The sequence below is a fragment of the Stegostoma tigrinum genome, chromosome 9, assembly GCF_030684315.1.
Source record: "Stegostoma tigrinum isolate sSteTig4 chromosome 9, sSteTig4.hap1, whole genome shotgun sequence".
Classification (NCBI taxonomy): Eukaryota; Metazoa; Chordata; class Chondrichthyes; order Orectolobiformes; family Stegostomatidae; genus Stegostoma; species Stegostoma tigrinum.
Genome location: NC_081362.1, coordinates 84,867,896 through 84,891,880, shown reverse-complemented (window position 1 = coordinate 84,891,880; position 23,985 = coordinate 84,867,896). Strand labels below are relative to the sequence as shown.

General features: G+C 39.1%; 1 protein-coding gene across 1 annotated transcript in view; it reads right to left on the bottom strand.

The window, feature by feature from the left end:
- Positions 1–18,797, bottom strand: part of kif28 (kinesin family member 28) — a 67,578-nt gene extending 48,781 nt beyond the window's left edge. Inside the window, exons 1-5 of the mRNA XM_059648853.1 lie at positions 18,744–18,797; positions 12,050–12,241; positions 9,492–9,698; positions 3,618–3,653; positions 1,117–1,341 (exon numbers count right to left, since the gene is read on the bottom strand). Coding sequence (XP_059504836.1) covers positions 1,117–1,341; positions 3,618–3,653; positions 9,492–9,698; positions 12,050–12,241; positions 18,744–18,797 — 714 coding nt within the window. The remainder of the gene's footprint in view (positions 1–1,116; positions 1,342–3,617; positions 3,654–9,491; positions 9,699–12,049; positions 12,242–18,743) is intronic.
- Between the last annotated feature and the right edge of the window lie 5,188 nt (positions 18,798–23,985).

Genomic DNA, 23,985 nt, shown 5'->3' with positions numbered 1-23,985 from the left:
CTTGCCTTCCACAGCCTCTGCACTACTCCTATTCTTTCCTTTTGCATGCCCTGGATTTTAGTTGTGCCACTATTGTGCCTTCGGCTGTCTAGCCCATGATCCTCCTTATCTCTTTTTCACTCGCTCCATCCCCCATATTTTACTGATCCAATTCTCTAGTCTGTCTGTAAAGCCAATTTCTTACATTCCAGGCATCATTCCAGTGAATCTCCTCTACAGCCTTGCCAAGGACCTGACATCCTTCCTGTACTCCAAGTTCCCAAAATTGGCTATGTTGGTAGAATATCACAGCAGGGGTATCATTTGGCCTATTGTGTTTGTGTTGGCTCTTTGAAAAAGTTATCCACTCACCCTATTCCCCTGCTTGTCATCAACGGGTCTGTAATAGTTTCCAATTCAGCCTGAGCAGACACACAACGATCTTTGCTCTTGTCACTTGTGATTCTGTTCCCAGCTAAATGTTTATCCAGCTGCCCCTTGGATTTGCCAGTGTGCTGCCCTTCCACAGTTTGTTCTACATCCCATACTTTTGAGTGAATTAATTGAAAACTTACCTCAATAATTTCTTGTTTGCAAGAACTACCATTTTCAAATCACACCCTTTTTGAAGACACTGGTCCTCTTTCACTAGGATAAGGACACAGATCCAACTACACATCTGCTGATTTGCTCAAGTGACATATCAGATATTTGTTACTTTAAAAGCAAGTCCCAACATGCAAACTGGTTGATGCAAACATCAATCAATGTTTTAGCACAATATCCTTATATTTGTACTGTGTTTATAACAACGCTATATCTTTAAAACAACCCATTTTAAACTTCAATCATTTTATCAATAGCATCTATTCTCATTCTCCCTATGAAAATGAACTTCTCTGTATTAAATATTACCTGCCATCTGTCTGGTTATTTTACTAGTTAATGTCCTCCCAAAGTTTGTTACTTTCTTCCTCGCTATTTATTAGGTTTCTGAGTTCTCTGTTGTTTGCAGCCTTGAAATTATGTGCTCTACTTTCAAGTCCAGGTCATCAATGTAATAGTAAACTTTGTTGAAGTTAGTTAAACCAGTCATGGTTAATAACAAACAGAACTGTCTGAACTGGTGACTATTACCTGTTTGAAACGAATGGTGATGATCATGTGTGAACGACTGCTGATCGTGTTGATGTTGGTGGACCCTGTGATTCTCTTTGTATTTCCTTCCTTCAGCAACTGTTGGACCTGCTCATAGCTTTCACAAGGCACCAACATTTGATCTTCTACATAGAAGCCCCTTTGGGGGCTTTCTCGCACTTTTAGACCTCCAGACTGTTTGCTCTTGGCTAACAAGTCTACCACCTGGGAAGCAGATTGGTTTTAGATGCAGTAAAAATGTGTCTTTTATTTGACACTTAGACAATTGGCAACACAAAATATTAGATTGAAATGAATCCCAATATTACAGTAACAAATCTGCACATTTGTTAACAATTCCCAAGTAAGTTTTGCCATTAAATAGAAATAATAATGTGGAAATAATTCACTGTTTAGAAAAAAACAGAATATCAGATTGAAATGAATCCCAATATTACAGTAACAAATCTGCACATTTGTTAACAATTCCCAAGTAAGTTTTGCCATTAAATAGAAATAATAATGTTGAAGTAATTCACTGTTTAGAAAAATTGCAATCTCACCATCTGTGATTCATTGGCATCAAACCTGCTTGTCATACCATCAAAGGCGCTTTGTCCTGTTTAGTTGATCTTGATTCTCTCCCATCACTATAAAGCTCCTGCCTTTTTGACGTTGCCGCTTGCCAGAGGTATGATGACTCTCAGGTTAAATTCATGACCAGTCATCTCTCTCTAATGTAAGAACAACCTATGATCCTCTGGGACTATGGCAACTACTGTCTTTTCCTGCCTATTCTGAGTATTTTTCTCACTTATTTTGACTTAACACTTTTTACTTCCATTTCTTTTTGCCTTGCATCCTCATCCTTGTGCTTTTCTTCTATTTTAGTGTTAAGAGCAACATTTATTGAAAACAAAACTTTCCATTGGTTATAAAGTATGTTTAAAAGATGGGTTTTCATCTAATGCAAAGCTTGGCTTGTGAAGATTTATCTGATCACAGCAATGAGTTTCTCGGTCTTCACTCTTTCTGTATGAGCATTTCCAGGTCCTAAACATAATACCAAACACAGTGTGGAGCTGGATGAACACAGCAGGCCAGGCAGCATCAGAGGGGCAGGAAAGCTGATGTTTCGGGTCGGGACCCTTCTTCAGAAATGGGGAGGGGAAAAGGAGCTCCGAAATAAATAGAGAGGAGGGGTGGGGCTGGGGAAGGTAGGTGGAATGGTGATAGGTGAGTGCAGCGGGGAGTAGTGGGGACTGGTCAGTGATGTGGGAGGAGCAAATAGGTGGGAGAGAAGATGGACAGGTTGTGTCAGGTCAAGGAGGCAAGGATGAGAGGGAGGGTTGATCGTTGGATGAGACCCGGGGGTGTGGGGAGATATTGAATCTGGTGAAATCCATGTTTAGGCTATCGGGCTGTAGGCTCCTGAGGCGGAATATGAGGTGCTGCTCCTCCATGCGGGTGGCATCACTGTGACACTGAAGGAGGCTCAGGATGGACACGTCACCCAGGGAGTTGGGGTGGGTGGGTGGGAGTTGAAGTGGTTTGCGACTGGAAGGTGTTGTCATTTCGCATGAACCGAGCACAGCTGCTCTACAAAACGGTCTCTGTGCCTCCATTTGGTCTCACCGATGTGGAGGAGGCCACATCAGGAACAGCAGATGCAGTAGACCATGTTGACAGATGTGCAGATGAACCCCTGTCTGATGTGGAAGGTTTGTTTGGTGCCTTGAATGGAGATGGTGGGGGGGGGGGGGGGTGGGGGGGTTGTGGGGGCAGGTGTAGCACTTCCTGTGGTTGCAGGGAAAGGAACCGCGGGAAGTGCTACAACCCTCTACCTCCTTGACCTAACAAAACTTGTCCATCTTCTCTCCCAACTGTCTGGTCCTTCCACCTCACTGACCAATCCCCACCACTGCCTACCTGCACCCACCCATCACCATCCCACCTGCCTTCCCCAGCCTCACCCCTCCTATCTCTATTTATTTCTGGGCTCCCATCCCCCTCCTTATTTCTGAAGAAGGGTCATGACCCGAAATGTCAACTTTCCTGCTCTTCTGATGCTGCCTGGCCTGCTGTGTTCATCCAGCTCCACACTGCATTATCTCTGACTCCAGCATCTGTAGTTCTTACTATCTCTGAATATTAAACAGTGGTGGATGGGGACCATAAACCCCTTTTAATAAACTAGCTGGAGTACTTGCTGAAAAATTATTATTAAATAACTCATACCCTTGCATTATAAGTACATCTCAACATATTTTATCAATTCCAGTAAAGTAGATGAAACATAATTTTATAATATTAGTTAATAAAATGTTCACTTACACAAGAAAAAGATTGGTTTTCAAAAACAATGGAAAGACCTTCAACCTAATCCCTTAGAAGAAACTTTTCTGTCATACCATTGCATTACTGACTTAAAGTGTACATTCATACTATTGGCCTGAGAGTGAACAATATTTCATATATATCCAGTAAGGAGGAAAAATAACCTTTTCATTGTAGATTTCCAACATGCTGAAATAAATCTGAAAAAGAAAAGAAATTGCGTTGTATTTTTAATTCCAAGTTACATTCAGTAAGATCACCCTACATTCATAGCATCGAGAGACTGTGGAACATCACTGCACTGGTCATCCAGAAGCCCAGGATAATGCTTTAAGGAAAGCTGAAAGACAGATACAAGATTGCCAAATCTCAAGCAGGACAACACATGTTACTGCATGAGAATTAGGGATGATTGGTTGGAAACTAGGCTCTGAATCTCTAATGATGGCACAGTGGTTAACACTGCTGTCTCACAGTGCCAGGGCCTTGGGCTTGATTCAAACCGTGGGAAACTGCCTGTGTGGAGTTTGCATTGTTGTCCCTGTATCTGTGTGGGTTTCCACAAGGTGCTCTGGTTTCCTATGGATGCTGTAAAGCATTCACAAAAACAGAAGCTGCTGGTAGAGCTCAGCAGGTCTTGTAGCATCTGTGAAGAGAAATCAGAGTTAACGTTTCGGGCCCGATGACTCTTCCTCAAGAGTCACCCAACACAAAACACTAACTTGGATTTCTCTTCACAGATGCTGCCAGACCTGCTGAGCTCTACCAGCAGCTTCTGTTTTTGTGAATGCTTTTAAGGACAAGGGTTCACCACACCAAATGCTGGATTGAAACAAATCGAAACTGCAGGAATGGATACCATGACAACTATCATCAATTGCTGCAAAAACCCATTCGGTTCACATTATGGAATGAAATCAGCCATTCTGCAAACAGGTCTGGCCTACATGTCACTCCAGACTCTAAAACAATGTGGTTGACTCTGAACTACCCTCTGAAATGACCTAGATAGCCATTCAGATCAAGCGCAGTTAATGATGAGCAATAATTGTTGACTAGCATGAGGTGCACTCTTTCCATCAAACAGTAAATTAAAAATAAAGACATCTCTGCCTTATATCATTCGTTGTCAGCAATCATTACATACTCCAGGCTGATTGTCATTTCAGTGTCGACCACCATTCGATTAGGAACCATACACTACCATCAAAACGAGAGGTAATCAAAGGCTCGATCATAACTCAAGCCAATTATATCAGAAAACCAATTTGGAGATTTGGATTCCCTCAGGAAATAAGAGAACAAGGCATAAACAAAGAATGAAAGATGACTGAAACCCAACACTGAATTAGTACTCTAAATTTATTCAGAGATATTCAAGTAACTATTAAGTTTTCTCTTAAATGAGTTTCCTGGTGCTCATGGTGTAGTTTAATTGAGATGTTACATGATACTATGTATGTGTGAAAAGATGTGCTATGAATTTATCAACCAGCACCTAAACACATATTTGCATTATTAACTGCCAAGGTATTTAGTCATTGGATAGAGTATAATCAATATGTTATTCACTGTTGTTGGGCCAGATTGAACAAGGAACTGCATAATATAATCTGATCAGATCTTACTACAGTTGCATGTGTCTGTCTTCTACCTGTCATATCAAGAAACCAGAAGTTTTCAATAACCTCTTTCTCCTGTGTTCCACCCCATGTAGATATATTTATCTGTGTGCATGCTGTTCTACTGTCTCTGCAGTATCCCTTCTTGATGTCATCCTCACTGCCCTGTTGTTATCATTTCCCTTAGTCCTTTCTCATTGCCGCAACCATCATGTTGTCCTCATCTTTCTCACCCTTCAATTGCATTATGTGCATCTTTAAGTAAAACTCTGTTGCTCAGATACATTTCATAATGTTTTAAAACTTCTTTTAAAATGTCACATTTTTGATCTTTCAAAGATTCTTAATTCACAGTAACTCCTTCTCTAGTTCTGTGTGTTTTCATTTTATTTCTTCGTTGGCTGTCCCTCAGGTTCGAGGATTTGTTTCCACTCTGGGGGCATGTGGGGAGGGATGGGGCAATGGGTTGTATTCTGCACGGGCAGAATGGTCCAATCCTGAAGCAGCAGACTCTGCCACATGTGAGGAGATGGTTTTTGCCGAAGCAATAGGGTTACGATCAGGGACACTCTCGACTCTGTGCACCCTCTCTGCTACCCATTACCCATATCCCCATTACCCTACATTTTCCATGGTTACTCCACCCAGCCTACATACCCCTGGACACTATGGGGAATTTATTGTGAGCAATCCACCTAATCTGTACATCTTTGGACTGTGGGAGGAAACCAGAACACCCCACTGACATGGTGAGAAGGTGCAAGCTCCACGCAGACCTCCACCAGAGGCTGGAATCAAAGTAAGATTCCTGGCATTGTGAGGCAGTAATGCTAACCACTGAACCACCATGCCTCATCAGGCAGAGCTGTTGACAGGGCCGAAGGCCTTTGTGAGATTGGAGAAGGCGGCATACAGAAGCAAATGTCTTGTTAAAACTAAGTTAATTTTGTATGCCTTCTTTCACTTTCTCTCTTTGTTTGGGATTTCTACAAATTTATTCACTTAACCCATTGTAAATTCAATCCTGCAAGACCCTGATTTTTATTTAACTCATTAATCTGGGGAAACCTTGTTTCCTGAGACCAGACTGTTGTCATTTATTCAGTTAACTGAAGTGATGTTTATTAGTTTAATGCGAGATAAACTCTTTGATTTTAACATAATCCCGTTAATATACTGAATTATCCTGGACAATGCAATTGTTTGTATTCAAGTAACTTACAGAATGTCTATTTTCAGGCTGAAGTCTAAATTTACTTCAGTTAATTTGGGGGCAGCCTCTATTTGAGCATTATAATTGAATCAATTAACTTTTGAAAATGTGCTTTCCACTTCCTCCCAGTCTTTCTTTGGTTCTCCCAAGCCTGTTCTGTCTTCATTAGCTCCACAGTTCCTCCTCCACAACCCCAATCATTACCCACCTCCACATCTTGTTTTTTTTTCCATTATTTCACTTACTTCTTCCATTTGAGCTATTACTTGTTTTTAGTATGCTGATGTCATTAGTACGGCCAACTCATAGAGTCCATCCATTGCTTCTACTCAAAAGGTGGAATGGGGGACTATTTTCTTGAACCCTGATAATGATTTGTTACAGTTTCAGACTTGGTCACTCAACATTCCTCAGTGGTTACATGTGCCTACAGTAACCTTCAAGTCCCTGTCCCTCCACAGCTCAGATTCTGCATCCTCTGGTCCTCCCTATCAATTGCTCCATCAAATCCTACTCTCCACATATACTGATAGCCATTTTGTACTATAGAACTTGAATAATGCTTTAAAAAAGGACACATTTTGTTGAAGCTTTCATTCTGCAATCATCAGACCAGGAGTTACTCTAAAAGCCAATGTAAGATTATCACTTGGGCTTGCTATGTGATGTTCTGGAACATATGTTTCGTGAGTGGCACAGTGGCTCAGTGGTTATCACTGATGCTGCACAGCACCAGGACCCAGGCTTGATTCCACTCTCCAGTGACTGTCTGTGTGTGGAGTTTGCACATAGTCTTCATAGTTTTCCTCTGAGTGCTCTGGTTTCTTCCCACAGTCCAGAGATATGCAGGGTAGGTGGATTGGCCATGCGAAATTGCCCATGGTAGCAGGGATTTTTAGATTAAGTGTTTTAGATATGGGAGATGCAGGGGTAGGGGAATGGGTCTGGGTGGGATGCTCCTCTGCAAAGGGGTGGTGTGGACTTGTTGGGCCAAATGGCCTGTTTCCACACTGTAGGGACTCTATGATTCTCCACATTATTATACAAATTGAAAGAGCACAAGCTAACGGTGCACTTGTTCCAACTCAGTGAAACAGCTGACACTCATTCCTGGGTTTATTTCTTAAGGCAATGTCTTGACTAATCAGAGTCAACCTTCCTGGTTTAAATTTAAACAAAGGTTTTCAGTAAACTGTCAATCATAATCTAACTGGTTCATTTTCCGTGACAATACTTCTCGCAATCAGAATTCACTTGCCAACCAATCAGCACTCTACTCTCATACAAATAAAAAGATTGTCTTCCCTTTATATTGGTAATTCTTGAGAACTGATCTAATGAATGCAAATTGAAACATTTTGACAAAATCTGTCTTTTCTCAGCAATACATATTTATTTGAACCCATGTCCCACCTTCTGCAAACGGATTAAGGAGACAAACAATCTGGTGCATAGTAATTTATTTCTTAAAATGTATTTAAAAGAATATTTATCAGTCTCAGAGTTAACAATCTGCATCACTAGCAGAGAATGACCCACTTTTAACAACCTAAACACTACATAAATACAACAATAAAATCTGACCTGATACTGTTGGGTAGAGTATTGATTTTCTGGAACAATCACTTATCTACCCCACTGTGTGAAACTTGTGCCATCTTAATACTTCGCTTTTCTTCCTAGAATTCTAATCGCATGTTATTAGTCCTTTTTTACCTCATCGTCATTTCTTGGTCAATAGCCTATAATACAGAATTGATAGCTATGTGACTTACTCTAGAGGCAGTTATCATGAGAACGTAAGAAATAGCAGCAGGTGTTGGACCTTCAGACTCTTGAGCCTGCTCCAACATTCAATGCAATCATGATTGATCCAATTATGGGCTTACCATCACCATCCTCTCCATCCCCTTTAACTCATGACTCCCTTATCAATCAAAAATCTGTTTTATTTGGCTTTGAATATATTCAATGATCCAACCTCCGCTGTGCTTAAGGGAAGAGAATTCCAGAGGCTAATAATCCTCTGGGAGAATAAATTCCTCTTCATCTATGTCCGAATTCAGAGATCAGGACCCTTAGTTTTAAAGTGGACCCCCTATTGTTAGATCCCCTCATGACAGGAAACACCTTTCAGCATCAACCTTGTCAATCCCATCCATGTTTCGAGAAGACCACATCTCATTTTTTAAACTTCATTGAATATGGAACATAGTCTGAGAATTAGGTCCAAAGCATTCAGGAGCAATATTAGAAAGAATATCTAGGTTTGGAACTTTTTTTCGTAAGTGGCAATAGATGATAGTTGTTCATTCTAATCTGAGATTGAGTCAAAAAGATGTACAGCATGAAAATAGACCCTTTGGTCAAACTCGCCCATGCCTGCCAGATATCTTAAATTTATCTACTCCCATTTGCCAGCATTTCACCCACATTCCTCTAAACCTTCCTATTCATGTACCCATCCAGATGCTCTTTAAATGTTTTAATTGTACCTGCCTCCACTACATCATCTGGCAGTCCATTCCATAAGCACCACCCTCTATGTGAAGAAGTTGCATCTTAGGTCCCTTTGAAATTCTTCCCCTCTCACCTCCAACCCATGCCCTCTAGTTTTGGACTCCCATACACTGGGGAAAATAGATTTTCTTTTGGTTAAGCAGGTGTATTAAGGGATATGGTCTAAAAATAGGCATATAGATTTAGGCCACAGATCAGCCATGATTTCATTGAATGGTAGAACAAGCTCCATTGGCTGACAATCTTTGCCTGTTCCTATCACTATTGGCTCAATTCCTGCTTGGCCTTTCCTCTTCAGACAAACCTTTCCATCCCAATGCTGCTTGAAATATATAATGATTGGCTCTGAACCTCCAGCTGGGTTTCTTCTGCAATTTGTTTGAATTGGTTAATGATTAATGAAGTGGTTAAAGTCAGTTTGTAAAGTATACTGGCAATATTTAATCTGCATCTGTGCAATATTTGAATATTGAGATATTTTAGGCTTTAGCTTATGCTTAATCAATTTTGATCAACACTCCCTCACCCATTACCCACCAATACCTCCTACCAGTCTACACAGTGCCCAGTCATCACCTCAAAGGTATTACTTTTCACCAAATACCCATTAATCCCAACTCACAGTAAACCCCAATGCCCATACCAACCTTCAAACTCATTACCTCCTAATAGCTAATCCTTACCTGGTACTGTTTATTAGGTTCTTGATTTTGATGAATTGTTTTGAACAACTCATCACAAGTCATTGGGATTATGCCTCTATTTGGTCCATAACCAATCATAGTGTAGCTCTTTCCTGAGCCCGTCTGACCATAGGCTAATAGAGTTGCATTGTATCCCTTCCATGCGTTATTCAGTATTTCTTGGCCAAGGTCATCAAACACTCTTCTCTAAGAAAACAAATTTTAAACAAAATTCAATGTCTTTCTGTCCTTTCCATTTCACTCATCAGGACAGATACAAGAATGCCAAATCTCAAGCAGGACAACACATGTTACTGCATGAGAATTAGGGATGATTGGTTGGAAACTAGACTCTGAATCTCTAATGATGGCACAGTGGTTAACACTGCTGTCTCACAGTGCCAGGGCCTTGGGCTTGATTCAAACCGTGGGAGACTGCCTGTGTGGAGTTTGCTTTGTTGTCCCTGTATCTGTGTGGGTTTCCGCCATTTGCTCCAGTTTCCTCCCACAGTCCAAATATGTGCTGATTAGGTGGATTGGGAAATGTGGGACCTCAGGGATAGGGTGGATGTTGGAATGTTCTTTGGAGAATCAGTGCTGACTCAGTGGGCCAAATGGCCTCTGTCTGCACTATAGGGCTGCTATGATTGATTGAGGCATTGCCATGACGAATGCTCCAAAGCTTTATCCAAATTTTTTGTTAATTGTAAAGGTACTTTGTTTAACACTTCTTGGTTAATATCATCAAATGGTCTTCTCAAAGAAAGCACATTGTAAACAAAATTCAGCATTTTATTCTAACCATATGCATGTTGTCATATGATTTCTGAGATTTTTATATGTAATTTTTAATGTCATTTGTCATGAGTTTGGGTTTCTGTTTTTTGATTTAGTAACTTGTGGGTTTTTTGTATTTCCAAAGTTAATAATAACTTGCAAGTTTTTTTGTAGCCATGGTGATCTCTTTTAAGAACAGCTTTGAGGCCTGACTTTAGAGTGAATTCATTTTGTGTGGCATTAACTTTTCCCCAGTGTATTCTCCATGGATGTGCCTCCACCAATCAGAGTCTAGTTACTAACCAATCAGAACCCTGATGCTCTTGCAGTACAAATTGTTATTCCCTTTGACGTTTGGCATTCTTGCATTTGTCCTAATGAGTACAAGGTTAAAAAAAAAGTTTCAATAGCATGTCCCTTTCCTTCAACAACATTTAAGTTTTGAAATTTTAGCTTAATCTAGTCGACAAGTCTATGAAGCCTATTCTCACAAATTAGTCCTTTTAAGCCCTGCTATCATTCCAGTGAAACTGTATTGTACCCAATATCCCTGCTGCTCAGAATTGACTGCAGGATTTCAGGCAGGATCAAATCAGAACTGTGTATAGCTGTAAACTAGTTTCCATTCCTTTGTATTCCTGACTCCTTGAGACAAAAATTGACTTTCAAATTATTTTTATAATTGTCCAAAATGTTTTAACGATTCTGTGCTTGAGTCTGTAAACCTGTCTGCCCATCTGTAATTCCCAGCCTATTACCACTTAGAAAATGCTCTTGATGTATAAAAGATCAAATCTAAATTAGGATAACATTTTGAACAAATGCAAATTTCAAAGTGTAGCTTTGTGGCATACCACATAAACAGAACCATTCTCATACAGTAACCCAAGCATTAGCCTGTGATGACATTTTTAGGCTGATTTTTAAAAATTCTCATGTTGGTGGTGGTACATTGACTGGGAACAACACAGAAAAGAGGAGAGGGGCATAATCTGAAAGAGACATATGTATCCCTACAAAAATTAAACCTTGGGCAACAAAGATAATAATTAAAGGGATAGTCTTTCATACAGTTGCTGTAATTTTGGGATTTACAGATTCCCAGGAAAGAATCACACTTTACTAGATTACAGTACTTCATATTTCAATTACATTTCTGTGTCCTTTTCTAATAATCAAAATAAAAGAAAAGAAAAATGGTCATTCGGTTAAGCACATTAATTTGAAGAGATAACAGGGTGTGGAGCTGGATGCACACAGCAGGCCAAGCAGCATCAGAGGAGCAGGAAGGCTGACGTTTCAGGTCTAGACCCTTCTTCAGAAATGGTTCTTCAGAAATTTGAAGAGATGTATTTTAACAGATAATAGGTACAGCAACAACTCACTGCAGTGGCTCAGGAAGTCACCATGCCTCCACCTTCCCCACTTTGAAATTTGCATTTGTTGAAAATGTTATCCTAATTTCTATTTGAATTAGGGATGGTCAACAAATGCCAGTCTAACTAGAAATATCCATGTCCCATGAAAGAACAAATTTTTAAATAAAGTTCTACACATTAATCTATTCTTGAAACCCTTGTGATAAAAATTTCACAATGAATGTGGAAGGAAATATCATCACTTGAAATGAATGTTTCTGGAGCTCCTATGCATGGGCTGCGGAAGAGCTCCTGAAGCCATGCAAAACTCCCTGAAGAGCAGATCTTGTGCTCTTAATAAAGTCAACGTTGTGCTGTATAATAAAGGTCTGCTCCTTTTGGATAGCTGTGTTATCATTTTACCTGGTCCGCATATTTACTCGTAGATCCATCTGGAATAAGAGTTCCTTCCTTGTTTTTAATAAATCCACTGTGTGACCAGTAGGACAGGTCAAATAAAAAGGTTTTTGTGTTGTTCCGATTTCTGGGATCACAAACTGTGATGCTGTTTGAAACCATGGAAATAATGCAACGGCTTCCTGCATCTTTCTCCATCTGTTGAGAGGCATAAGGATGACACATTATTAAAAAAAATCGAGCAGTCAGATAGAAATTAATATAGAAATATCTGCAACAGTGCATGAGGAACATCCTGGATTACAGATTATCCTCTAGATACAGCTGCTGGATGACACTTAATGTCTTAATGTCACTAATGTAGATCCCCGTGTGCTATTACACTAAGTGTAGGCTGTGACTATTGACAGGAGTTATGGTTATGGAGAACATCATGGAAGATGCTAAACACAGGAGCCTAAAACACATGGTGGCAAAATAAAGCGCATTAAAACAAGAAAACTGAAAAAAAATTAAGAGCCTGTTCACTGGATTAATAGAAACTACGCATAGACATAGTACTGCCCCTAATTTGCAATTATTCCCTTTTTTAACCTCTCCAAAAAAGGGAACATCCTCTAGGCATCCACCCTATCCAGTTCCCTCAGGAGATTATATGTTTCAATAAGATCATCGCTCACTCCAATGTGTACAGGCCCAGCCTGTCCTACTTTTCACCAAAAGATATCCCCTTTCTTGACAGGATGACCCTCACTCCCAGGTATCAGAAGAATAAACCTTCTCTGAATTGCTTTTAAAGTATTTCCATTCTTCTTAAACAAGGAGACCAAAACTGTAGAGAGTGCTCCAAATGAAGCCTTAACAATGCTCTATACCACCAACCAAAGCATCTATACTTTCATTTTCTGTTTCCCTCGTAATAAAAAACAACATTCCATTTGCCTTCCTAACCCAATTTGCATCTGCAGCCGAACTGTCATGAATCATGCACAAGGGTGCCCAGATTCCCCTGTGCATCAGAGTTATGTAGCCTCTCTCCATCAGAATAATATGTTGCTTTTCTATTCGAACTGCGAAAATAAACAAGTTCACATTTAACCAGATTATACTCCAGCTGGCAAATTGTTGCCGACTCATTTAACCTATCTGCATCCTATTGTAGACTTACTATGTTTTGTTCAGAACTTACTCTCCTAGATGTGTCATGAGCAAATTTAGAACTGATTTCCGAGAAATTTATATAGATTGTCAACAATTGAGAGCTCAATGCTGATCCCTTTTGGACATCATTCATCAAATTCTAAGGGTGGAGAAATAATTTAAATTTACACAAAATTTTATTGCAACAAATGGAAAGAATTTGCCTTTATATTTCGCCAACCCAAGTTTTTTTTATAGCCAAGGAAACAATCTCAGAGCGTAATCACTATTATAACATGGGAAACATGGTGGCCAATTTGTACACTGCAAGGTTCCAAAGACTGAAATGTGGTAATTGCCAGACAATCTGTTTCTTATATTAAATACATTAAGTATTGTAAAAACAGAGTCAGCTTTTGAAGCCCAATGATTCTGCTTCAGAACTGAAAGGGACTGGGAAATAATGTTATTGGTTCTATTGGTAAAGTGGGAGGAGGAGTCCCTGAATCAAATTGTAAGGGTGCTGAGTGTCAAAGACAAAGGGAAAGCTAATGATGGTAAGGATCTTTTCATTTAACCTATTATCCTAATCAATCCGTTCAGAAATATGTTTGTACACTGTGGGAGCAGGAGGGACTTGAACGCAGGTTTCTCAGCCCAGAGGAAGTGGTACTACCACTGTTCCACGAGACGGGCCCAAAAACCCCTAGGATTTGAATGTAGGACCTCCAGTTTACCAGGCAGTCATTTTAACCAACTAAACAACAGTACAACTAGCTGATAGTAAAGGAGAGAAGTTGATGCAAAACAGGTGATTTTGATTAGTGCAAATAGTAAAAAATAGTTCAGTTTTTGCTGATAGCAATGGCATAAAATCAATGCACAGAGGTGGAGTGTGATATTGATTGATATGTTGTTGATTAATTGAATATTAACAGGACGCTAGGGAGGACGACCCTTGTGGTCCTTCTTTGAAATAATGCATTGGATCTTTCTACCTGAAAAGGCATTTGGTTTAATATCTTATCTGAAATACCAAAGAAAGAGCTAATGGCTTTAAATCAGCTAGGCAAGTGGGTGTAAATGACATTCATTTGTAGTTCTTACTTTGCGTTTCTCAGTTGTCAATTGTCACCCCATGAAGATAACTTTATTAACAACTTTATTAATTACTTCAATGGGCAGCATCGTAGTTCAGTGGTTAGCACTGCAGCCTCACTGCACCAGGGACCCGGGTTCGATTCCAGCCTCGGGCAACTGTGTGTGTGGAGTTTGCATATTCTCCCCGTGTCTGTGTGGCTTTCCTCCGGGTGCTCCAGTTTCCTCCCACAGTCCAAAGATGTGCAGGCTAGGTGGATCGGCCATGCTAAAATGCCCGTGGTGTTCAGGGGTGTGTGGGTTAGAGGGGGATGGGTCTGGGGGGATGCTTGAAGGGGCGGTGTGGACTTGTTGGGCCAAAGGGCCTGTTTCCACACTGTAGGGAATCTAATCTAATCCTCTGTTCATTGCAGTAGGAAATGTGATTGAAGGAATCAGCAAATCATTGAAAACAGATGAGTCACTAAAATTGGCTTCTAAAAAGGTTGTGCCTTAGAAATTTGATTATGTTTTTTTCAAGAAGTTACCATCATTTTCAACTGTTAAACCGTTTGGTGTTTTGTAGTGCGTACCTAATGGCCCTTTGCTCTGTGTGCTATTCTTCAACCCCCTCAGGAAAAGGAAGAAGTTGTAAGCAAGAGAGGCCAGACATTTCAGAATTAGTCGTAAACTAAACTCCTATTTAAACAAAGAACTTGGGGTGTCATTTCCGCAATTCTCTAAGGTATAAAAACTCAACAAATTGTGGAAAAGGTTAGCAGAAGTGTCAGGTGGCTGATGGAGCAGCTGCAGATCTAAAGTTCATGTCAGGTTGAGTTGCTGGTCATTAATGAAATATTAGTTTCCAACAGATACTTTTACAGTTATAATTAAATGATGAGTTCTCATACCAAGTGTTGACTAGGGATCAATGCTTAGGAATGAAGTTAATTTCAAGAAGGTAAAGTAGTTGCTTACTAACTGGGTTTATTGCTGATGAAAATATGCAGACTTGCCTTTCAAATATATATCATCCTCCTGGGGAACATGGAGCAGTTGATAATCTATCAGTAAAAACACTAGCTATGATGTAAGGTGTGTGATTTATATTTATTTTAATGTAATTTATTTTGAATTTTAAATTAGTGGGTTTTGTGAATGTCTGAAGGGTTTTAAAAATTAACTTACAAATATTTCTGTGGTTATGGTGACTTCTTTTAAAACACTGTATTAGAGAGAAACATCCTCGAGAGCAATGGGGTTTTGTTTATTTTGGGAGAGTTTGAGTGACAAAGTAAACAGTGCACAGCATTAAGTTTTCAAATAGAAGATTTTGGACTTTTTGGGTGTTTTATGAAGATGTTTTCAGGTTCTCATGACCAGGAACTGAAGACACAGCTAAATTATTTATATGGGATGGAGATGGATATTCTCTCTGGCGTTTGAGTAGTATAATGAAACCCTGTTGGGATCAATGGAATTGTATTTTTACCAAGCGCTTCAAAATCTTTAAATTAGTATTATCAGTAAATAATTTGGTTTATTCTTTTTTCATTTCTTTTGCATAATAAATTTCTGTTTTATTGTTAACCCCAAATCTACAGCATTGTGTGCTTGTGTTTCAGTGAAAGAGCACACCTTTAGAACTAAATAAACAAAATATGATCTGTCAAGTCAGGTTTCAGTCTGGAATCTGACTCGTCTGATAATAGCACCAAGTGAGATAATAACACTGCTCATAAGCAACAAAGAGTTTAGCTATATGTCATCCTGAAAACCTCGTTTTTGCTGGATGGATATGGCCTGTGCTTTGAAACTACTTTCAGATGGGTTAGGCTCTTGCGTTGCGTCATAATGTTCTGCTCCTTTTGGCTACAGCTGGGTCAAAGGTGATTTTGAATATCCCTGAGAGAGAGTGAATATTCTTCGAAAAATTGATCTTCCTTTTGCCATATGCAATAACAACTTCTTGTTCGTAAGAAGCCACTGTTTCATTCCTCGTGGACATGTTGGCACCCTTACCATGTAAGAAATATATTTACTAACCAATTAACTAATGTCTTTGATCACCAAAACATTGAAGGGTGAAGGATGTTTTTGCTCAAAAAGGACTGCATCTCTGACCACTAATTACTGTTGCCACTGGAGCCTAGAATGTATTCTACTAACTTGTTCAGATCAAAGATAGTTTTTTAAGGGGTTTAGACTGCATCATGTGTGGTCAGTGTGCATTTTTGCATGTTGCTGACTGTCAGGAAACTCTTATGCGTGTACATAGAAGCCTCATTGACTGCTAGGTTCTTTTTTACAGATAATTGTTGGGTCTCATTGGCCATTTAAATTCCAGAAATAGCAGTACTGTCTAATATCTTTGGAGGCTTCACCAGTTTTGTGACATCGGCATGGTTTAGAATGGGGGTCATGGATACGAAGACCTTACATGCCCTTTGCTCTCCAGTCAAGTTGCTTGACAGTATAGTGCAACATTGGATCATCATCAACTTCATTGAGTGGGTGACTGCCTTGGTCAAGAATCGAGCTTTGCAAAAAGAGTCACTGCTGAGTAAGATTTGTTGTTGACCCCTGAATTACAAATAATTGGCCACTTATTATTGCTGACTATGGAACTACTGGATTACACTTGAAGACATGTCGTTGAGCTAAAATTGTCATTGCCTCTGCAGCCAAAGTCATAAACGATAGTCTTTTAGATGCTCTTTCATGCAGCAAGATCTTTTAACGATGATGGCAAAGGCAAGTGGAGTTAAGGGTAATCAGATGTGGCACAATTTCAATGAACGTGGAGCAAACTCAATGGACTGAATGGCCTCCATCTGCTCCTACATCTTAAAATCTTTTGGTTTTATTGACTATTACATTAACATACAAACACATTAACATGGGAGCATCAGAGTGCTCAAAGGCTACTGTGAAGTTAGATGATGCAGTATAACTTCAGTTTATTAGAATCTGTGGTCAGATCATGCAGGATCTGCACAGCATTCACATTTACACAAAAAAATCATGCTAAATAGATTTTTTGCTGGCTAAAACCTCTGCTCATTTTTGGTCAAAAGAGTCCTCTGGACTAGCGATTGATGTTCTCAACAAGTTTGTTAAAAACATACGTGATGTTTGGATAGAGTTATACTAAATTGGTGCCTGATCCAGTAGACTGTGGTAAAAACCATGCAGTTTGTTAATAAGACCGTTGTGTGCAGCTTAAGTGAAAATCCTAAATAATCTAATCAGCTGCACACAGTATAATCTAACTAACAGCAGGATGACAAGTGTGGAGTATGACAACATCACTGGCAGAGCCTCAAGTCTAAGACTATGAACAGTCTGTTGTTGGAGATGCTGATGCACTAGAAAAAGATTCTTAGTGAGAGCAAAAATAGCACCCTGCAGTCTTGCATATATAAAAAATCCTAAAGTGGCTTATCTGGAGGCTATTGCAAATTGGAACAATTGATAAAGACTTATTGGGTTCATTCTTGTGAAATGTGCGTAGGATGCTTGATAAGATAATTTAGAACAATGGGTATTATTGAACTATACAAGCATAGACATCATCAGAACCAAATCCTATCCTGTCGTGCCTGAGGTCTACATACCTGGCTGTTTTATGTGTTGTAACAGTCAGGGTGAGACATTAACTCATTGAAAACCTATCCACTTTCACACAGTTAAAATTGAGCTCAATTTCTCCTGTCCTGGATTTAACATATATCCAGTAGTAGCTCATTAGATCAATGAAAACATTACTGATCTAGTTAAGGGTTACAGCACAAAACAATTGGTGCAATCATCTTAAAGGACAAATAGTGCAGAGGCTTTAATTAGACCAACGTATGAGTTACCTTTGTACACAGGCTTCATCAGGGTAATGCAGAAAATCACATTTCATGTTGCTTGGTTCAATACAGTTCAACCCAATAAACTAATCTCATCTGACCATGTGCATTTCAACATTAATGCAATGTATTACAGGGTGTTTATCCACCAACTTAGCACTTATTGGGCTCATTTAACATAGTAAAGCATTTGAAAGCTCTTCATGCAAGTATCATGACTTAAGAAGATGCTAGCTCTTGCATTGGTGCAATGAACAAAAGCTTAACAAAGTTGGTAGGTTTCAAGGAATGCCTCAAAGAAGCACAGACAAGTAAGGGAGATTGAGTTTTTTCAGAAGTGTAAACCAGTGCATGGGGATAAGATTGCTGAAAACATGGTCACTAATGGTGAAGAGATTAAATAAATGAATGAAAAAGACTGAAGGATTGCAGGGATCATCACGAGTGTTGGAGCTGGGGAGTTAAAGATATTGCAGGCGTTGAAGACATGCTGACTTAAATCTCTGCTGTAAATTAACTACACCAATAATATGCACAATAACAAAGAAGCCAGACATAATTGCTGTCAATGTATACATTAAAGACTTTTGTACTAATCGCTTGAAATATTTGTAGATCCTGCTCACCTGGTTAAAGGGTCGAACACGGACTGCCACTTTCACACTGTCAGCACTCAGCATTTTTCATCCTTCCTTCATTTCCCCAGCTGGGGAAAGCAAAACTTGATAAATTAAGAATTGTATGAGTTGCAGCCTAGCTGTGTTGTTTAGCCTGATGTTTACTTCAGCACCAAATGCAGGCTGTCACTTTTTAACTTGAGTGCTTTTTATCTGCTTCTCTGCTTACATGACTTTCTCCTTTGTGAGCTATGTTGTTTCAGTGACTGTGGAGAGGGAATTGTTTCTGTCAGCCTAGTCGAAGCAAGTGCACCAACCGTGTTGAGGGGGGGGGTGGCAGTTAATTAAAGAGTTACCTGAACAGTTATTGCTCAACTAATACTCAGAAACTGAAGTATCCCTGGAGACATTAAATACTTTGAAACCTGCATATCTCCCCCAGCCCCATCTCCACAGGGAACCACTCTTAGATGGTGCCCATCTGATTAGGGCATGGTAAGGTAAGGAGAATATGTAAGTTTAATATTTACGTTGTTTGAGCCACGTCACTGAACTTAACAAAGCATCTCGAAATGGATAGAGTAAATAATGAAACAGCAAACTTGAAACCGATCTTTCAGTTTGGGAAAGGATAGGCAGATTCTCTGGTAACTGTATAGTCGTATGGAATTTCCAGACTAGTTTAAAGCCAACTCATACATTCTAATGTGAAGAGAAATAAAGTGCAATTGAGAAGAAAGTATAATTCACAAGCAGTTTCACTGTCTTTAGCGTTGGTGTTACCCCTAAACTGAACAAATACAGGATAAGGTTTTAAAGCATGAATAATAGTAGGCGATAAATTTTAATAGGATGTTTATTCATATTTACTCATATTAAAAGAGTATGAGAAGAGACTAGGAGCTAATATAAACAGGAACTCAAACACTTCTTATGGGTAAAGTAACAAACGGTTCATTAAAACGGTTGGAACTGGTTGGACAGATGTTACCTATGGATGTAATCAGGGAATATGGCTCAGTTACTAAATTAGCACATTGCATCTGTCTTTACCAACGTTCCTGTCAAACTCACAGTTCAAGTGGAAACTGATGGGTTAAAAATTGATAAGTAAGAAATAAAGGTAGAGAATGATGGAGGCACAAAATCCATGATTTTTGAAAAACAAAATTGGAGGAGATTTGAAGAGTATAAACTTTCAAAATCATTGGCATGGGACTGACTGGATTGCTCAGCAGGGAGCCCATGGGGACTCAATGGGCTAAATAGCTTCCATTTGAGCTGCAAACCAGTCTCTGACCCAAAGTCAAGTTGGGTGGCTATAATTATGTTTGATGAATCACCAGGATTGGAGTAAGATATATCAGTGATATTTAAAAGTAAGGATGAATGTGGCTGACACGTTGGCCATAATCTTCCTGTCCTTCTTAAACACAGGCTTGCAATCATTTATAATGCTCTCATAAGGCACAAAGTTAGAAATATGATGGAAAAGTCACTACATGTCTAGATGAATGCAGGTCTAACAACACTCCATTAGTTCAAAGCGGTGGGGTGTGGGAGAATGGAACTTAGTTTTTTGGTTCTGTGAAGTTGAAGTAGAAAAATATTTTTGGACCTTACTAGAGTTATATAGCATGTATCAGCCCCTTCGGTCCAATTAGTCTATGCTGACCATGTTCCCAAATAAAACCAGCCCCACTTGCCTGTGCTTGGCCCATATTCCTTCAAACCTTTCTATTCATAGTTATTTGAATATCCTTTAAATATTGCAACTACACCTACATCCACTACTTCCTGTAGCAGTTCATTCCACACACGAACCACTCTCTTGGGTGTTGCCCCTCATGTCCTTTTAAAATGTTCTCTTGTCACCAGTTTTAAACTTCCCCAACCTAAGAAAATGTATGTTTTGATTGGCGTGTTCATAGCTGAACCAATCTGTCAGAAGACTATAGTGTTGAAAAGGCAACAGTCAGTGTTTACGAACTTGTACCTGAAACTTCTCAATGAAAATTCAGGACTATAATGAAAGAAGCTGCTCAGAGATTTATATAATTTGCATGAGAAAGGGAAATGCTGTTGTTTCAACCAATGAAGTTCCAAAACAAAAAGTAGAGAATGTGAGGGAATCATGATTTTGGAAACATGCTGAAATAGAGTCTGGAAACACCTAATAACTTAATTACATGAGCATTGGATTTTCAAAAATTTGCAGTTTGGACAGTTCTGGCATATAGTTATGCTATCCCACATAGACAATGTAATGTGAAATGGTCAAATGAGAATCCACAAGGAAATTGGAGGAATAGACAGTGTGTGGATGGAAAAGTTAATAGTTTTAGGGAACTAACAGAAGGATGTCAAAATAATAACGGAGAAAAGTCTAAGCCCTATAAATGATAAAAAGAAAATAACATATAATCATAGTAATAAGATCATGCACGCTAAAGGTAATCGAAATTAAATAGGAGACCTATTTAGGAACTAGAGGAGGAACACCCAATAAATTCTAAGCGTGCACCAGGGTAGAGAGTAAATATTAAAATTGTGGCAGTAGTGCAGATAAAGCATATTCTTGCAGAACCTACAAGGAAGGTAGAAATGGCTCAGGACTGTTAAGAAAATTCTTCCTTAATTAGTGTTACACTGCTGTCAATTTAAGAAGTTATTTTGTCCTGTTTTTGTTTTGAAGAGGGGTTTTGACGCAATGGTACTAAGCTGGCTAGTTAAGACCACTTGTGTAAACTACTTGGGAGGCCTTGGGTCTTCTTTATTTAACAGTCTGAATGGGTGTGGCCAGCTCTCATAGATTAGAATTGCTGGGTTTTGGTTTCTCAATTAAGTCAGAAGCATCACAAACCATTAGTGTCTCAATGGAATTGGAAGCTTCAATGAATGTTTTCTGGCTGCTACTGTTTCTGAGTTTTCCCTTTTTTTCCCTTCCTGGATAGGAGAACTGCATGTTAGAATCTGTGCCTGAGTTTTCCTTTTTTATGCCAAGGGATGTGTTTATGGGATGTTACTATATTGGAACAGTTAATTAGGAATAGTTACTGCATCCATTATTTTGTTAAGTTTTCCAATAGAGTCAATTTATTCTAAATTCCTCTTTCTTTTGTTGTATTTTAATTATAGTGTTTAAATAAATTGTATTTTGTTTAGTTTGATCTGTTTACTTTTGAACTATAGTAGTTTGATCTGTTGCATTGCATCTGGAACAATCATTATAAATTTTCCTTTCAAATAAAAAGAAAAGTTAGGGTTAAGGCTACTTTAAAATATTTTGAGAGGGTCTGGTCTGGTCCAAAACGTTAGTGCTTACGAGAATCAATCTACTGGAGACTCTGAAATTTCATTTCAAAGAGAAAGTGTTTCTTTACTCTTCTAATGAAATTGGGCAGCCAATGAAGATTATGGAGACACTGGAGCAAGATGGTCATTGGTGTGATGTTTACATTTCAACTCATCTTCCAGATAAATTAATGGGGCAGTCATGTTTATCCCACCTTTCTTAAGTAGACATATAACAGATGGATCCTGAGTTGAGAGAGGTATATCAGAAATTGAATCAGAACCTAAGTGTTATTGTTTAAGAGACTAATTCTTAATGAGAAAACAGAGGCCAGCTCTTACACCAGCTCATGAGGAATGGGCAGTGACCAATCAGGCGTTTCAACAAAATTTTGAGACTGCGTTTTTGGTGAAAATTACTACAAAAATGGTAGTAGAGAAGTTAGTTCAACTGATTCCACCAGATATGGGTTACCCAAAAAAAAAGACCAAGGAACAAATTTCATTCAAAATATTCAAATAAATAATGAATCATTTAGGATCAAAACAATTTATGTCTTTATCTTATCATCCACAATCTCAATGAGCATTCGAAGGATGGCTTCAAGTTTTAAAGATCAGGATTAGTGTTTATTTTTGGGAATGTTTTAATGATTAGGATAGGGATTTTCCTCTGTTACTGTTTTATCATTAGGGATGTTTCTAATGAAATCTTTTAAGGTGAATGATTGCCTTAAAAATTAAGTAAAGAAAATTGTTGAGATTGGGCATCTGATATATGTGTCAAGATTCTGAGAAAAATTGAAGTATGACAGTTGGTTCAAAGCATTCGAACATTGTGCAATAATGAAAGCTAGAGCAGATTTTTTTAAAAAAGCTCAAAATTTTGTCACTGGACACAGTGCTGACACACACTGCGTGCTCTAGACAGGAGAAAAAAATTCGGTGAGAGAGTTACATTGAAATGACATTCTGCAAGGAGGATAGTCAGGAGAGAAAAATGTTTATAATGCTTAAATAATAATGAGTGAAATAAAAATATCACAGCAATTCAAGTACGAATCAGAAATTGAACATTCTAAAGTTGAACCTCCAGTAATCAGGTTGGTTGATATAAAGTTAATTAGAGTCGTATTCATGAAAACAGAACTTCGGTCCAACCAGTCTATGCTGGCCAGCTATTCTAAATTAATCCATTCCCCTGTGCCAGCATTTGGCCCATATCCGTCTAACCCCTTCCTATTCATATCCCTATCCAGATGCCTTTTAAATGCTGTAATTGTACCAAACTCCACTATTTTCTGTAGCAGCTCATTCCATTTATGCACTACCCTCTGTGTAAAAAAGTTGTCCCTTGAACATAGAACATAGAACATTACAGCACAGTGCAGGCCCTTCGGCCATCGATGTTGTGCCGACCTGTCATACCGATCTGAAGCCCATCTAACCTACACTATTCCATGTACGTCCACATGCTTATCCTAAAGTTGTACCTAAAGTTGGCAAATCGACTACCGTTGCAGGCAAAGCGTTCCATTCCCTTACTACTCTCTGAGTAAAGAAACTATCTCTGACATCTGTCCTATATCTTTCACCCCTCAATTTAAAGCTATGCTCCCTCGTGCTCGCCGTCACCATCCTAGGAAAAAGGCTCTCCCTATCCACCCTATCTAACCCTCTGATTATTTTTTATGATTCAATTAAGAACCCTCTCAGCCTTCTTCTTTCTAATGAAAACAGCCTCAAGTCCCTCAACCTTTCCTCGTAAGACCTTCCCTCCATACCAGGCAACATCCTAGTAAATCTCCTCTGCACCCTTTCCAAAGCTTCCACATCCTTCTTATAATGCGCTGACCAGAACTGTACACAATACGCCAAGTGTGGCCGCACCAGAGTTTTGTACAGCTTCACCATAACCTCTTGGTTCCAGAACTCGATCCCTCTATTAATAAAAGCT